The following is a 17,912-nucleotide window of genomic DNA, read 5'->3' as shown; positions in this document are numbered from 1 at the left end:
GTGACATTTCTGTCGACAACTCCTGCTTACAACGATGAGGCATTAAAGGCTTCCGCCTTAAAAACGAACAACTTCGTAGCCCACTAGAGTACAGATACACCGCGCCACACTACATAAAGCTGTAGACGCACTAATATACACGGGAGAACAAAATGAGGAGCTGAATCCGACCTAAATGGCAGGCCAAAGTGGCGTTAGCCAGTACGAAGAGAGGCACGGCACCGGGAGCTGACCGCATAACGGTTAACCCGCTGACCAGCCTCAACCAAAACGCCATCGCCTTATCGGGGTGACGAACCGCAGCAGAACCTGAACCGGAAACCGGAACCGAACCCGTATTTTAGAGCGCAGCTCCTTGGCGCCCTTTTCTGCGTTTCGCGGCGTCGCCGTCGCCGTTGTCCGTTCTAACCACCAGTCGCTGCAGGTTAAAGCGCGACTAAGGCGCTTTAACCTGTGAGACCAATGGAGCGGGAGCTTGGAAAGCAAAGAAAAGTGGCATGACTGCCCTCTTGGAACAGTGAATACCTCAATCGTGCTTTAAGCTTCGTGGCGGTAGTAAGAGTTGTGCGCTGTACGCGTTGGAATTGACAAAGTTGTGCCATTTTAAGGAAAAGAAGTGCGCATAACAGGCTACCTGAGTCAGCGGACGCCTGAATTGCGCTTAGAGGTACGTGGGGGGACGCGAGCGAAATCTGTTCTGCAGGCATAGACAACGTGTTCTGAAGCTATAGGCAATGCCTTCCGGTAATGCACTGCTTCGTCTCCCAACAGTGTGGGGTAACGCAGAGGGTGCTTGCGGAGGTTCTGATAGAGCCAGCGTAAGTACACTGCGTAGGAAAAATTCCAAACTGACACGCGCTTCATGAGAGACCTATCACTCGCACCAAGTGGTCTCCAGAACTGGTTAGCTGAATTTTTTTTTGTCAAAATCCACCAGCTTTTCTTACTATCACATGGGTTCCAGCGTATACACAGCCGATTTACACTAATTTTTGGTGCATTTGATTTTTATATTCTAGCCGAACATTCAGTCATTTGGCAGCCGACAAAAAATCAAAGTGATAAGTTAAAACATCTCGTATTGAGCAAATTTTAAATTTTTTACTTTATATACCAATGTCACAACAGATGTAGTAACAACATCGGTTTGTATAACTCGCTGCTACGGTAAGAATTTTTTTTTTGATCGGAATCAGTTTGAGCCTGTTTGAACCGGTTCGGGCCGGTATGGACGTATTTCGAACCGAAATGCAACGTCGCAACAGCGCCGAACCCGGAACCGAACCCGAAAGGTTTGAACCGCGTGAACCCGAACCCGAACCTAACTCTAAAAACTTTCAGTTCGACACGCTGGACCTAACAGACTTCATGAATATGATATGGAAGGGATACAAACAACGGAGGTCTGCAGAACATCAGGAATGACTTTCATACCCATAACGGGTCAGAAAATCAGCACGGACAATTTAAGACTCATTTCACTGACGTCACGCTCTGGCAAGCTTATCGAAACAGTGGTCAAGAAAAGATTGTCTGAGTAGTTATAAGATTAGCAGCTTTTGTCTACAAATATTCTCGGCTTGCAGGAACACTATTTGGAACAAGACGTGCTCATACAAATCAACAGGGACGTCATAGGCCTCCTCATAGCAGTAAAGGGGAGAGAGTTAGAGTTAGCTTCGGTTTCGTAGGGGCCTTTGACAACGGCAAGCACATTCAAATTCAAAGGAAGCTTTTAATGTGAAAGCATTTCTAAGCAATGTCGGCGGGGTCGTATCACCAAAACGTGCCCGCAAAACGTGTCTCCAGCACTTGTGACTTTAGCAGAAGAGGTAGCATGAAACGAGAAGTTTGTAATCGAAGGAACATGATGGGAGGATGGTACGCAAAAAACGAAGTTATGTTCATAGAATAATTACTTAATAAATTATGTTGATAGGATTATTAGTTAACAAATTAGAGCCAAAAATGTCAAAAACATCGATATAGCGTGGACGTCGATAGAGTGAGTGAACTGGAAAACTTTTGTGGCGGGCAAAATAGTGCAAAAATATGCAAAGGAGTGAACATAAAGTTTGAAATCAATTGAATTGCATTTGATGAGTGATAATTAATGGAACAAAAAGTTTCATTTACATAGATTAATGACATAGATTGGACTGTTGAATAGGCTGGACGGGGATATATTAAGTAGACGGGAAAGAAGCCGCGGCGCCACATTTTAAAAACCAAAATGGTTGAATCAGATAGAAGAAAGTATAATCAGAGTAACTGAAACTATCTTTGATTAAAGCATAAGCTAATTACGCTAATTCAGTAGCTAAATGAGGAAACAAAAAGAAAATGATAAAGAGAGGCACTGAAAGGCGACGAGTGTCGAGGAGGCAGCAGTGCTTTCGCAATTTTCCAATGGGGGTCACCGCAGCACAATTTTTTTGCTCAAACAAGGAAAACCTGTACAGAACATTTGGACCGGTAGCCTGCATAGCTAGTATCTAGTCCAAAAGAAAACAAGACATTTGGGCAACCGCAATATAAAATACGTAAACTAAGTTTTAAGCAAAATACTAGTGCGAGATACTAGTGAATCTAAACGCCACAAACTGCGGAAAGTGGACTTTCCAATGCGTCAAGGACATGCTTATGAGCAGAAAGGGATACGCCATGATAGGCGACAGTAAATGCGGGCCCGTAGACATGGGAATGCGTGGCACGCTTCAAGAGGTGGTAATCTCGCCTCTGCCTTTCAATATAATCATAATGACCGTCCTCGGGAGGCCACGCATATGACGTCACTGTCTTCGTCAGGTGCCCACGTTGGACAGATAGAGGACGCTTAACAGGAGGCAGTGCCAGCATGTACATGAGTATGCCGAATAGTGTGGCCTTAGATCCGCACTCACGCAATGAGAGCTTCACATCACGGGGCCCAAAGGATCGGCAAGCAAGATTCAAACACACACAGATGGAACTCATGACTCGAGGGCAGAAACCATCCGCCTATTAGGGCTACAAATCAACAACAAAAGTAACAGTGCCATACAGATTAAACTGAAGTTCACGTGCCAGCAAATCAGTAGGATGATTGGCAGGGTATCTGGTAAACACGATGGACACTTCGAAACGAGGCATTAGATTTGGTGCAAGCATTCGTCAATACCGGAATAACATATGCAGTGCCCTACCTCTAACTGAGGCAGAGCAACTAGAAATTAGACATGATAGTCAGGGCGGCCATCAAGAAGGCGTTTGCTGTTCCTTTCAAGACGTCCACTAATCGCCTGCTCCGGCGAGGTATGCATAACGCCTAGGAAGAGCTACTCGAAGCTCATCAGATGTGCAATATCATACGGCTATCAAGGACCAAAGATCACAGACGAGTCCCCGAAGATCCGCACATAACTCTACCACCCATAAAAGAAGACACAGAAAACAATCCCAAGGACTGGAAAAATAGCCTACTAGTAAATAAATATCAAGCAATTTGCATCCGGAACACATTCAAGGTAGAAAAGAAGCCAGAGCTAGAGGTTAGGAAAAGCACTACGGCAGCAAAAATGGAGCGTATTATACAGACGTGAGGGGCCATACACAAGGGGGAATCTGCACCATCTGGGTCATACACCAGGAAAAGCCGATGTATAGTCACTCGGTGAAAATTTGTAAAGTAGCTTTACCCGAGGAATTGGTGATAGCGCTTCCAGCCACTAATTCCGAAGCCACGCACATAATTTCTGATTGCCACCATCCTGACGAAATCATTCAAGGGGAAGAATAGCGCCGCTGACAGGCGAATTTTTACCAAACGCGCAAAATTTGGTGTGGGTGCCCGTACACTAGGGAATAGAAAGGAACGAGGCTGCGCACACAGCCGCCCGAGCGTCTCTTCTTCGGACTTCCCCTGGGTTGCCAGACTCTCCCGGGGCTGTTGTACCTCATCTTTTTACGACTTACGCGGACATCAGGACCTGCCTGGGCGGCCTCAGTAGGCAGGCTTTCTCCTGAGCCTGCCAAGGGCTTGGATAGAAATGAGGAGCACCTCAGAAGGCTGCAAACTGGGATTGGCCCGCAATTTTAAAACACATAGAACCGACTTTTCCGTGGTACTGTAAACTTTGTGACACGTGGGCTGACGTATACCAATAGTATGGGCCTGCCAGAAAAAATCCAGGAGTAAACATAGTAAATAAGCCATTGGAAGAGGGCAGGGAAGCGACCGTGTCCGACTGCTCGGACCCGGAGTCCCAGAGGGCTCTGGTCCAAACAGCGCGGGCGGCGGCTACGACCAATGGTGTACCGGAATAAGGGCTTCCACCCAAGCAAGAAGCGGTAAAACCCTACTCTCCCCTAAAGCAACCACAGTGCCCCAATAAAAATTTGCCAAAAATAGGCGCGTCCCAGCAGCCACGTCTTTATTCACACAGGTCGCCTGAGAGACAGGGCGCTCATCCCCATGTCGAGGAATCGATGTGAGTACGGGTTTAGGTCTGATGTAGTAGCAACGCATACTACCGATAACCCCCGTTATCTAGCATGGAAATCAGTGATGCTCATGCAAAGGGGCACTTGTTCATGTAACAGCGAGCTTGAAAGAAGTGCGACAATAACAGTAACAGCGTGGCTGAAAACTGGAAAGAAGGAAAGCAAAGATTGATGTAAAATATGCCACTCGAGGTGCAAGCCTCATTCGCTTATGAATGCACAATGTCTTCATGACATGACCAATGACAGACTCCGTGAAAATGCTGGAAAAATGATGCTTTTGGAAGGCGCAGTCTTTTTCATGCGTTAGAAAAAAATTTAGCAGCCTTCACAGCATGTGCTCTTGTTTGCGGTCGCACGGGCTAGTAGTGTCCGCGTTTCTCTCTGCAATAGTGATAGCTTCTGTGTGTCTGCTTGGCTATTTGCGTCTGCGTATATAAAATGTCATCAGATATGTTTAGGCCAACGCATTCGTTCCGTCCACCAGAGATGCCTGACCTGAAACGCATGACACATTCGGAAAGTAAAACATGCCTTCACTGGATGCTTACAAATTATCGAAATAAGATAGCGCATCAGGTTTTCTTAAGAGGCAACATTCCTTGCGTTCTTCCTTCTCTGTGCACAAGATTAAAACGCTAATCAGCAGAAATTCATGGCAGCAGTGGGGTATTATAGGTGTAGCACAGATCAGGCGCTTACTTATTCTCTCTTCATGCAGCCGTCATTCCGTATGCGGCTTGTCGATGAACTCCTATGAGTCCTTGTTCTCTTTTCGCACCTTCGTTGTGTCCTTTGTTTTCTCAGGGGTCTGGATGTTTTGCCATTGTTTCTAATGCGATGAACTTCATGTTCTCCTAATTTTCAGGGACCCTTCGGCCTCAATCCTTTCGAGTCGTGCACCTTGTTTTTTGGGGAAGAGGGCTAATTCTTATTCAGTGCATATTGTTCATTGGGCTTTTATTGCTTTTCACAAAACCTAGTCATTCTTCGTAGCCCTAGAGATAACAAGAAAAACCGCCAATTTTTATTTCATACAAACTTTCGACACGTGGAACTAGTGAAAACAAAGCTCTACATCATTTGTACCAACATCGGGTGAGATCTACTGCGATGTTAGCATGTTGTGAAGGTGCATATTATGGGTGTTGTTCATTAGTCGACGTTGCAGAAACCGTCAGTGAGCGCTTCGCGCGGATGAATGTGCTCAAAATCCTTCATGATACACTGTAATGTGAAAAAAATATATTCATGTTGAGTGCATCATGCCATAAAGTTCGACAAAGATACCTAGTTAGCCTTAATATAAATGAGAGCCTCTTTATATGCACATAATGTCACAAACAGAAAATCGCGCACCGTTTCGTCGTTCACAAAAAAATACATCTGCAGCTACAAAAAAACTGCTTAAGCTCCTTAAGCACAATGAAACCATTAAGCTTGTGCGATTAGGCAAGAAGTAAATTTTGAGCAACAAGCGACACTTTCTTCAGAGCGTGCTACATAAAGAGCTATATGTGCTCTGAAACAGTGTTCGTCACGCACAGATGAAAACTCTGCCCCCCACTCTGGTATCATCTTCGTTGAAAGGTTGTACCACCGCGCAATTCTCGCCGAGGAGGCACAAGCTGCCATGCACACCGCCAGTCAAGTCCGTCATCAGAATCTTGTCTGACAATATTTAGGGCTGCATTCTGTCGTGTCGTAGCTCAGAGATGTTGGCTGAGCCAGGCAAAGCTCCACTCTAGAGTTGACCGTCGTGTCGCTGGACACTTCGTTTTCGGGTTTCCTGGGCGAAATACACCAAGGTACAATTAATTATTCAATTGCCGCATTACTACAAGGAATTATCTATCACTTCTTTGACGCAGCTTCTGTGCCTATACTTCTGCAAATATAAAACAAGCACCATAAGGCATCGCCACCATCAGTATCAGGCACACTGCGTGCGCTGCAAGGCTACAGTCCCCCTCAATGACATACAATGAGCCGTGAAATATGGCAGCTGGGGTCATGTTATTCTTGTGAATCTCATAACTTAACCTGTGCGTCAAATGTTGCATCTTCGTCGGCGAAGATTTTCTGTTACTGAAATTCACTCGGTTCTTTTTGAAAACAATCAGTAGTCGTTTTACTCAGTTATTTATGCCACCCAAATCATGTTAGCCTAATCTCTCACATGATATAAGTAAAAGTGTGCTGAAATTTTTTTCAAACCCTGAGTTAAAACTGCAGTTTTATGTATTTTTCCCTGTAACGCGAATAAAGGTAAAAAAAAGGTAAAACTACACGCAAACTCCTTTTTTTTTTCTCGAAAAACAAGTACCCGAGGCACAGCCATAACAGTCTCGGCTGTCACCTTCGATTGGCCACGCCAAAACTGCGTCTGCTCCAGCACTCCTGCGACTAGTAGATGGCACGTGGTCTGCCGCACTGCAGCTGCTGTCATTCTGACAACTGCATGGTTATAGGCTTTTTCCTGTTCCCCGAGGAAGGCTTGCGCCCAGGAAGACAGGGAGGTTTGCGCAGACCGCCGGCATGGCGAGCCCACTATTACTATTCCTATTGCGGTGGGTAGACCCCGAGCAAGATGATGCAATATTTGTGATTTGTTTCATCAAGATATTGCTATGCTTCTGGTTTATGACGTCCCTGCCGTCCCTGCCGACGGTGCCATCGGCCCACAACATCGTTTACGACCCTAGCGCGTCCGCTTGGCGGATACTTCCGGCCACACCGCTTCACCGGTGTGCTCCGCCGTCCCCGCTTCTGACCCGCAGGAGCGACGGCGTCGGAATCATGTCGAGCCACAGCGCTGCGGCCATGGACGCACGCTCCTCGTGCTGTGTCTTTTCATGCGCTTGCCATACAGGCGGAGTTGCCTCAGTTTCTTTCGCTTGTCAGGCTCGGTTTAACTACATTAAAACACTACTATCAATGACATGAAAAAGAGCGTCATAAGCCAACATTAGAAACCCAAGAGTAAAATAAGAAGACAAGCCAACAGTGATGAAATTATGCTTTCGCAAATATATAAAAATTAGGCGAAGTTCACTATAATTTGTTTCACTTAAACTTGCATTCCACCGCCGGCAGACATAAGTAAGCTTGAAGAGATGCTGAGCACCGCTCCATTTACTTGTTGTTCTGAGGAAAAAATGATTCCGCGGCTTTCTTTCACTATGCTGACTTGCTTCCCGGCAGAAAAAGACGCACTTATCAGCGAAACGATTGATGGGTCGTTTGACAGAGCCAATCACCCTTCGGTGCAAGATCCTTTTCCGAATCACTGCATGCCAGCGAAGCTGAGCACCAGGATGAGGTGAATCTTGTACCAATTACGAAACCGATTGGAACCCTTTGGTATTGGGGATCGAACACAGAACATTCTTTATTTGAGGTGGATGCTCTGCAATAAGGCCATCTAAAGAATTAAAAAATTGTGGGAGATAGCAAGAACGGCTGAGTTGTGCCACAGTGTGTCGCCTGTTAAGTCCGCTGAAATACCTTTTGCTCTTCGCTATTTCCACCCTAAAATCCTGGACTGTAACCCATTTATTTTAAGTTGCTCTGCATGGCAAACGATGGTCATTGTACTGTCTTTATATACACATTTTGTCAGTATTTCTTAGGCCCCCTTCGTAAAGCTTTTGCACGATGCCTTCTTGACCTTTAGCGTTTCAAATAAACAAAATTTATTTCCGCAATCTATGAAGATCTGTCATTAGGGCTCGTAGCGTTTATCTAAAAGCTAATTTATGGCAGCATAATGGCCTGCTTTCGGGTGATAGTTTGAACAAAAGCCCTCTATATTCGTTTTGTTTATGCAAAATATTTATTCTATTTTATAAGTTATTTAATGAACATCAGAGAAACTGCATACCGTGTAAAGTTCTCTGACTACTATCTTTGCAGTCTTGGACATTAAAACTCATAAATTTCTATGATGATCTCCTCGAATATTTCTGGCAACTTCCGGGTCACAAGGCGTTCTCTACAGAGACAGGGAGTATGTTAACCACACGAACTCTATGCTCTTTTAGCAGAGAGGAGTTGCTTGATATCGTACCGCAACAATTCGCGTTTCGCACAGGTCATTTAAAAGCTCTGCACACAATAGCAATATCCAGTGCGCACACGTTAGGATCGCGATCCGGAGCGGTGGCCCAGCTGTTGAGCATCCACCTCGCATGCGGAAAGTGCAGGGTTCGATCCCAGTGCCGCCGAGTACCCATCGGTGCCAAATGGGTACAAGCTTCCCCTGGCCTGCTCCTCGGCTTATTCAGGGTGAAATTCTTGGGAAATAGGTCTCTGAGCCAACCTTAAGCCCACGATAAAATGTTGTGTCATGGTGCTCTTAGGCCGCAGATGCCCTTGAGCCGTAAAATTTCATCATCATCACGTTAGGACCGCGCCCATGCACGCAAGCCCGGAAACATTCGTCTCGATACTCTGACCCACTTTAGCGCACCAGAAGAGCAGCATTCTCCTCTACTGCCAGCAGACCCGTTCCTGTTCCACTTTTTTCATGCGGCGGTCCTGCGCCTGCGAACACGAGCACTAATTACTATGTGTTCGCACCCTCTCCCCGCCCCTAGTCTTATTCATGAAGACGATGTAACCCTTTGGCTCATTCGGCCACAGGCACCCCTCACTCCATTTATTCGCCATCAATGTTGTACCAACCAGTCATCAATGGCTGAAAAATGATCTCCCTGTAAAGCTTCGCCACAAATGTGCGATGTGCGCCACTTGATGTGGACATTCAGCGAGGGCTTCGGTCCACAAACACTCCTCCAGATAGGTGCTTTTGGGATACAAGTGTGAACGTGACTACGCAGAGGGACAATGGACAATCGGTATAGTGGCAGACTTTGCAGCTTTCTGAGCGAAACTGGCCTCCACTCCTGTCTCCTATATTCTCCATCCTCCTTTAGCAACCAGTGCCTTCTGGCACACGGAACACTTAACATCCGACTTTAAGCTACGACACGATTGTGTAATAGGTAAATACCCATATATGAAGGACCTCATTCTATACCTCACATTCAGAGATCCATGGGAATCCTTATGCCCCTCCTGACGCAGTGGTGCAGAGGTTAAGTGATGCGCCATTGCCCTGCAGTGAAAGGTGCTCCCTGCGGTGGGGGCTTTGCGGCACAGGTTGCTCTTCCCGAGAGAATAATAGTTAATTTACCGCCATCTACAAGAGTGGGCAGTTTGGTCACTGCTAGATGGGCAGGTTTGATGACATCGGAAGGTCACATGACCTATGCGGCACATCCTCCTCTTAGATTACTCTCTGAGGACCACCTGGCAAAGTCATGCCGTGATTTTTTCGCCCACAACGGTGACGCCGACAATGCCGACACCAGATGTTCTAGGAAACGGAATTTGTATTCTTTCTATCTGTTTAAAACTTGCTGTTGGGCTCAATTAGCGGTTGTGGTGGACTTGGCTTTAGAAACAAAATCATGTGAATCATGCGGTTTCACAGCATGATTCCCGTCGGCTTATTTGGTTAGGTGCATGAATTATCGAAATTTTCTCACCTGCATTTGCCTATCTGTTCGGATTCGCGTATCGTGTCGGGAAGGATTACGCTGAACGTCTCTGGAAGCAAGAGCATCAGCATCGATCCGAGAGAGGCAGCGGCGGCCATTGTGCTCATGGGCACTAATTCAGCAAGGTAGCTCCGCTAGAATGAAAATAAATTATTACTTTATTATTGAAAGTAGGCTCGTTCATATGTAAAAATGTGAGAGCAGGAATATTAAAAGGTGCTGTTATTGGTCAGCATTTTTTTGTCGAAGTACATCAGCATATTCAAAGAACCTCAATAATTTAAATCATAAGAGCAAGTCTGTGCCATAAAAAAGCGCTGAAATAAGAACTAGTCGAAGTGGAATTTAGCAGGCACTAAAGGTATAAGCATACAATTAGCGTTACCCGCAAGCAGAAATTAATGAAATCGCCTAAAATCCCCTAGCAAACTTCAGCTTGTGCTGGCCCACGGGCTTATACAGGGTGTTTCACGTAAGACTTTAGACAATTTAAAAGAGCCTTTTGAGTTAGAAGAGCGGTTATTTCGGCATAGCATTGTTAGCGGTATAGTACATGCCAATGTAGCTGAAACATCGTATTTAGCAGGCATGCTAGCCAATAATGCATAGTTTGTTGCACCTTCCGCTGCTCAGGGGTAGAAGGGAAAGATGGTGGAGGAGGGCAGGTGGGCGGTTGGGGCATAGAAACCACACACGGAGGCCCTGTGGACGGGGCGTCTTCTGTGAAGGCTGGCTTCAAGCGGTCGATGGAAATGGTGTCAGTGCGCCCACGAAGATCCACGATGAAGAACTTCGGTGTTCTTTCGAGTACAAGGAAAGGGCCGTGGAAGACACGATGACGAAAGGCAGAGGGGACCAAAGGGCACGGAGTGCCGGCCGAAGTGTCGTAGATGATGGGGACGGGACACGAAGGGAGGAGAATTTCACGGAGAGCCAGCGGGCCAGGGTCCTTGCGAAGGTCCATAACTTCCGAGTCATGTTGCTGCGCTGTGGCGTGGGTGGCAAAGTCGATGTTCGTTTATGGAGCAGCAGAGGCGAGGGAAACCGTAACACGCCACAGAGCGTCCGCCGAGGCATTGTCGAAACCCTGCACATGTCGGATGTCGGTCGTGAATTCTGCCACGTACGAAAGGTGACGAAATTCACGAGGCGAGAATTTACCGCTCCCTGATTTGGTGGCAAAAATGAGTGGTTCGTGGTCGGTGACGATGTGAAATTGCCGACCTTCTAGGAGGCGCTTGAAATGCCGCACGGACATGTACAGTCTTTGTCAAAAGTTTAGAGCCCAGTGGGTTTGCTTCTAAGCCCTGAAGTGTGACTCCTGAACCATTCGTTGCAGCCCTACCCATTGGAGGAGGCAGGACCAGAAATCATCTTACCTTCAGGAAATTTGGAGCGCTGAAGATGCATTACGAACCACACAGTGTGGCTCAGAAGCAAACCCCCTGGGCTCCAAACTTTTGACAAAGGCTGTACATGGCAAGAAGTTCACGGCCGAAAGTGCTGTAGCGGCTTTTGGCAACGGAAAACTTGCGGGAGAAAAATGAGAGGGGGCTCCAAGCACCATCCACGAGCTGGTGTAGCACGGCATCAGGGCGCGGATGGGCAAGGAATGCGAGGTCTGATAGTTTCGCTTTGGCGGCCCGGAAAGAATCCAGAGCAGCTGAAGACCATGTCAGTTGTGCGCAGTTTGTTTTCTTGCCTTGAAGCATGTCGGCCAATGGTATGAGGAGTGCAGCACAGTGAAGGATGAAACGGCGGTAAAAATGATGAGGCCGAGAAATTCACGGAGCTGGCGGATTGAGGCAGGCTGTGGAAAGTTTTGAATGGCCTGGACTTTTGATAGGAGATGCCGGATGCCGGAGTGGTTCACACGGTAACCAAGGAAATTGAGCTCCGACTTGCCGAATTCGCGTTTGGCGCTGTTGATGATCAGGCCGTAATCAGAGAGGCGTTGAAAGAGCTGCCGGAGGTGTTGCAGGTGCTGCTCCGGGTCGCGGCTGAATACGAAGAGGTCATCGATGTAGTTCATGCAGAAAGATAGACCCCGTGTAACTGTGGCAACGAAGCGTTGAAACGTCTGGCCAGAGTTACAGAGGCCAAATGGCATGCGGAGGTATTCGAAGAGGCCGAATGGTGTAATGATTGCACTTTTGGGCACATCGGATGGTTCGACAGGGATTTGGTGGTAGGCCTTGACAAGATCGATTTTAGAGAAAATTGTGGCGCCATGCAGCGCGGAGGTGAAATCGGCGATGTGAGGTAGAGGATAACGGTCCGGAAAGGTAGCGTTGTTGAAGGCACGGTAATCGCCACGGGGCCGCCAGTCCTCTGGGGATTTCTTTGGTATCATGTGTAGAGGGGACGCGCATGGGCTGGCTGAAGGTCGGATAATGCCGAGCTGCAGCGTGTGTTCGAACTCATTGCGGGCGATCAGTAAACGGTCTGGAGCAAGGCGACGGGCTCGAGCGTGTATTGGCGGGCCAGTGGTCACAATGTGATGCATGACCTGGTGTTTGACAGGCAGTAAAAAGTTGGAAGGACGGAGTAAAGAACGGTATTCATCCAGGCGAATCTCGTAGGCCGACTGGTGCGGGCTGGGTATACTGGCAAGCGGTTCTCGAAGACGGAGGTCCTGAACAGAGAGGTTCGTCACGGCGTCCATGAGACACATGCTGTGCATGTTGACCAGCAGATTGTAGTGACGCTGGAAATCAGCTCCTAGGATTGTGTAGCCTAGTTCTCCGACGAGGAAAACCCACCGGAACACACGTCGGAGGCTCAAATTGAGTGTAAGAGCATGTTCGCCGTAGGTAGCGATGGGGGTGTGATTTGCGGCTTGGAGCAATGGGCCAGTACGGCGAGAAGGTGATGATGCAAGGCTGCAGGGCAGGACGCTCACCTCGGCACCGGTGTCGATGAGAAAACGGAGGCCCAAGTTGTGGTTGCAAATAAAGAATAAGCGGCTGGTCTCTGGCATGACACCACTTGCCGCTTCTAGTGCTGTCGTGGGAAGTTTCCCTGGAAGCGATAGGGAGAGGTACACCCACGCGCTGCTTCACCAAAGGTGCGGTGATACCACCACTCGCTGCCTTGAAGAGGTGGGGTAGCACTGCGTCGGCGAGGTGAAGTCTGGCAACGGCAAGGCTAGCGAGAACGGGAAGTCGACAGTACGGCGATTTGGTCGGAGAGTCGCGTGATCTGGGCTTGGAAGTCGTCACGGAGGGTCTGAAGGTCCACGCAGGAGGGAATAGATGATGGCGGCGTGGGAGGCTGCGAGACTGCGCAGAGAGGTTTTGCCGAGTAGAAAAATTCCATGACGGAGTCCACCAGCTCAGCAAGCTTCTCCAAGGACAACCCCTGGGCGGGTACAAGCACCATGCGGACCGACGGCGGCAAGCGCTGAAGGAAAAAATTACCGACGATTACTTTACTTCCTAATGCGAAATTTGAGCGCAGCAAATAAGCTGTTTCACCTTTTCGATAGATTGAGGCAAAGAAATCGAGCAACACATGTATGCGCTATCACAGAATTTTTTTTTATTTTTCACACGTATTCGCAATTTCGGCTCGGGCGGTGCACATATACAGATCCGCCGCCACCGATCTGGCTCTCTGATTGCCACCGCACAGGGGTTGCATTGGAGGAGGAGCGAAGAAAGGAATTAAGTTCGAGCCGGCGCTTTGAAAACCGGAGACTCGCAGGAAGAGGGGGGAGGGGGGCGGCGTGTACACCCAGCCGCAAACGATGGGGGCAGAAGCGCGCGCAGCAAGCGGACAACACGATAAAGGGAGGAGGGAAGAGATAGCAGCGACTGACTGATGCCGCTGACGCCGATAGCGCTGGGGGGATGAAAGAGGGGCGGAGCTGGTTACGAGGCCGACGACGACGCGAAACCCAGGAACGGACGCCAAAGAGCTGCGCTCTAAAACTAACGCAGGAAAGCTAGGTAGAAAGTAGCAGCCTTGTCGCCAGGAGCCGCTGGAGCCGCCGCAGCAACTGGGTAGGTTTGCGGTCTCCCATTTCTTCGGAGTATCCTTATTCCGACAATAGACCACATTCACACTATCAATGAGGTGATAGAGGAATACGCAGAATATAACCAACCCCTATATATAGCTTTCATTAATTACGAGAAAGCATTTGACTCAGTGGAAACCTCAGCTGTCATGCAGGCATTGCAAAATCAGAGTGTGGAAGAGTGTTATGTGAAAATATTGGAAGATGTTTATAACGATTGCACTGCTACTATAGTTCTCCATAAAGTCAGCAATAAAATTCCAATACGGAAAGATGTCAGGCAGGGAGACACGATCTCGCCAATGCTCTTCACTGCCTGCTTACAGGTGGTATTCCGGGGGCTGAAATGGAAACAGTTGGGGATAAGAGTTAATGAAGAATACCTGAGTAATTTGCGATTGGCTGATGACATTGCCTTGTTAAGCCACTCAGGACAAGAACTGCAAAGCATGGTCAATCAGTTAGACAGGCAGAGCAGAACGGTGGGGCTAAGAATGAACATGCTGAAAACCAAAGTAATGTTCAGCAGCCTAGCAAGGGAACAGCAGTTCGCAATTGGTAGCGAGGTGCTGGAAGTAGTAAGAGAATATGTCTACTTAGGGCAGGCAGTGACCGCAGATCCGGATCATGAGAGGGAAATAACTGGAAGAATAAGAATGGGGTGGAGCGCATATGGCAGGTTCTCTCAGACCATGAATGGTAGCTTGCCAATATCCCTGAAGAGAAAAGTATACAACAGCTGTATCCTACCGGTACTCACCTATGGGACAGAAACGTGGAGGCTAACAAAGAGGGTTCAGCTTAAGTTAAGAACAACGCAGCGAGTTATGGAAAGGAAAATGATAGGTGCAATGTTAAGAGATCGGAAGAGGGCGGATTGGGTGAGGGAACAAACGAGGGTTAATGACATCTTAGTTGAAATCAAGAGGAAGAAATGGGCTCTGGCAGGGCATGTAATGCGAAGGCAGGATAACCGCTGGTCCTTAAGGGTAACGGAGTGGATTCCAAGAGAAAGCAAACGAAGCAGGGGACGACAGAAAGTTAGGTGGGTGGATGAGATTAAGAAGTTTGCGGGGATACAGTGGCGGCAACTGACAAAGGACAGGGTTAATTGGGGAGAAATGGGAGAGGCCTTTGCCCTGCAGTGGGTTTGGTCAGGCTGATGATGATTTCTTCAGAGGAGATGAGCTGCTGAAGGCGGCGATGTTCCGCGACGGCTGTGCGCTTGATCAGCTCAGCAGGCAACGTGTCGAACGGGGCCGAGGCGGGCGGAGTTATGAGGAGGTCGCGGACCTCGGCGGCAATCTCAGGTGGTAACAAAGCAGCGACGTGGTGAAACTTGTGCGCCTGGCTGGTGATGCGGCCAATAGTGAACTGGCTGTTGACCTGAGCGAGCCAGAGCTGAGGATCGGCTGCCGAGAACGGGGGAAGGCGAAGAGACAGCGCAGAGACGGCGCTGGAGGATCCGGCATCGGACATGGCGGAGGCGTTGTCGTCGGCGTTGGCCATGGGGACAGAGGGTGTTTCAGCGGACGTCCGGGTCACCAGTTTGTTGCACCCGAAAAGTATGAGGCCGGCACGATGAAAGAAGTGATTAGTTTTCTGGCCGGAGTGTCAGAATGTAAGATGGCGTGCCGAAGAGAGGCGCGTGCAACTGGCACAAGAGTCGAGCTCCATTCGGCAGGAACTTCGGCGTCATCTTCATCGGCGGCTGGTACTGCTCCTACCGCGTGAGGCCGCAGCTACTGCTACAAGTTAACTTTTTAAATATTACTCTTCGGCTGGTTAGTTACTGAGAGGGCTGTAGCCTACCGTAAGTATCCATATGAGTTATTAGAATTTCGAAAATGCAGTTACCAGCGGTGCTGTGGCCAAACAAATGTTGGCTATTTCGACGTGTTACCTGCACCGCAGAGGTGACCTTGCCCGCGAGCTTCTCGAAAGGACATCTGTTTTGGCGCGATGCAGCCAAAATCTGTTGGGCCACAGCGCCAAGGGTAACCGCGTCTTGAAATTTTAAAAACTGATATGGACATTGTTTACGGTATGTACACGCCTCCCAATAGTTGAGGAGGCTAGCAGTGATAGTTAAAAAGTTAACTATTCAATAATAGTTAAAACGAATTCTTGATAGCATTTCTTAGCAGTATTCCGACATACTACACCATTGACAATGCTATGCCGAAAAAGCGTTCTTCTAATTCAAAAAGCCTATTTTTAAAGATTGTGTAAGCTCTCAGGAGAAACAGCCTGTATACTGTGCGGACAGATAACATTGAAATCAAGATTAGAATACCACAGAGAAGTAAATTTCGGGGAGTAAATATAGTAAACGAAATTACAGCACAAGAGAACAAGCAAAGGCTGTATGCTGAGTGCCCAGCATGTACAAACATTGGGAAATAAGATTGTGCAGAAAAAAAACTTCCGAGAGCAGTTTTGATTCATGAGGCAAATGCGGTTGATAGCACTAAGTTAATTCCAGACAATTGGGGCAGAAGTTAGGTTGCGCGAAAAAATTGGGCAAATTTTATTGTTTTCATGTGTTCTTTCATGGTAGGCTTAATTACTTGTCAATGCGAGATGCTTTTTTTTTTTCTGGGAACAGCTGTCACCTCCCTAATTTTACTCTCAGCAACTTACATCTTCCATCAAAAACTTAGTTAAGGTAGAAATTGTGCATCAAAAACGGAAGAATCGCAATATAAATTAACTAGATTGATGAGCAGGCGTAGCTTATATCTTATTCAGCTGTCGCCGCTCAGCATTACGGATGTGCGAGTAACAGGCTTATCTTGAACTAATAAAATGCAACTAGTTGGCTTCAAATTCCGAATTCCGAAGATGGAATATTTGGGCGAAGATCCATATTTACGTTATTATTTCATTTTCACATGCAGTACCACGTCAACCTGTTTTAAATAAATCTGTAAGTCCTAATTATGAATCCAAGATTGGCACCACTGAGGTCGAGGAATAAAACGGAAACTAAGTTTACGAGTAGACCATCTCGTTTTTTTCAACTTCGAAACGCCATTACGTAATGAACGAAAGTTATTTCGGGTTTGAGTATACAGTAGAAGGGCTGTTAAATAGAATGATATTGCGATAATGAATGTTGACCTCATTAAAAAGGCCAGAAATCACCACACGCTGCCATGCAGAATTACGTTGTCGTGTGCAAAGTATGGGATTTAAAGATTTGACGTTAAGACGACAATGAAATAAAAACGCCCGGATGTCTATTCCTGTCACCTTAGTGCGCCCAGTCTTACGCGGGCCAAAAACAAAAAATCATAATAAAAAATCTTACGGATACTCGAATCGCTTCGAATATTCGCAGTGCTCAAGATGCAGAGCATTAGAAGCGAATAGGAGCCTTCAAACTGTATTATGCGATTGGAATTCGAGAACGCACACACAACCTTTCTCAAAAATTCGAAAACCCTGTTTTGCACGTGAGGAGGAATGTATTACGAGCGTGTTTTCTAGACAGGAAAAAATATAATTAAGAAACTAGGTTCTAGCTTATAATGCGGTCTTCCATTCCGCCATTCGTGATTTGGTGTTTTACTCTTTATCACATCTAAAAAGTAATTCCTATTCTGAAGGCCATTCCACAAGAAAACCGTTACATGCGTATATTAACACTAAACTGGGACGGAACTAAAAACTTCACTGTACAGCTGAGAGAAAACTTGGAGAATTTTGAAACTATTGTGCAATATTCTATAACCACCACCTGGCGTGAAAGGTTAGTGCGTATTTCGGAGAGGTTAACGAATTTTGCAGTATCGCATGAAAATGCACTCTAATTATTACAGCATGATGTTCAATACATACTA

At 47.2% G+C, this 17,912-nt stretch overlaps 1 protein-coding gene across 1 annotated transcript in view; it reads right to left on the bottom strand.

Moving 5' to 3' along the window:
* Positions 1-5,621: 5,621 nt before the first annotated feature.
* The window catches only part of LOC149325320 (organic cation transporter protein-like), a 37,670-nt gene continuing 25,379 nt past the window's right edge, over positions 5,622-17,912 (bottom strand). Inside the window, exons 9-10 of the mRNA XM_089562515.1 lie at positions 10,035-10,180; positions 5,622-6,271 (exon numbers count right to left, since the gene is read on the bottom strand). Of these exons, the coding sequence (XP_089418641.1) occupies positions 6,142-6,271; positions 10,035-10,180 (276 nt within the window). The 3' untranslated portion in view covers positions 5,622-6,141. The remainder of the gene's footprint in view (positions 6,272-10,034; positions 10,181-17,912) is intronic.

Source organism: Amblyomma mixtum, chromosome 10 (assembly GCF_055824585.1).
Source record: "Amblyomma mixtum isolate Tamu chromosome 10, ASM5582458v1, whole genome shotgun sequence".
Taxonomy (NCBI): Eukaryota; Metazoa; Arthropoda; class Arachnida; order Ixodida; family Ixodidae; genus Amblyomma; species Amblyomma mixtum.
This window is presented reverse-complemented; position numbering and strand designations above follow the sequence as displayed.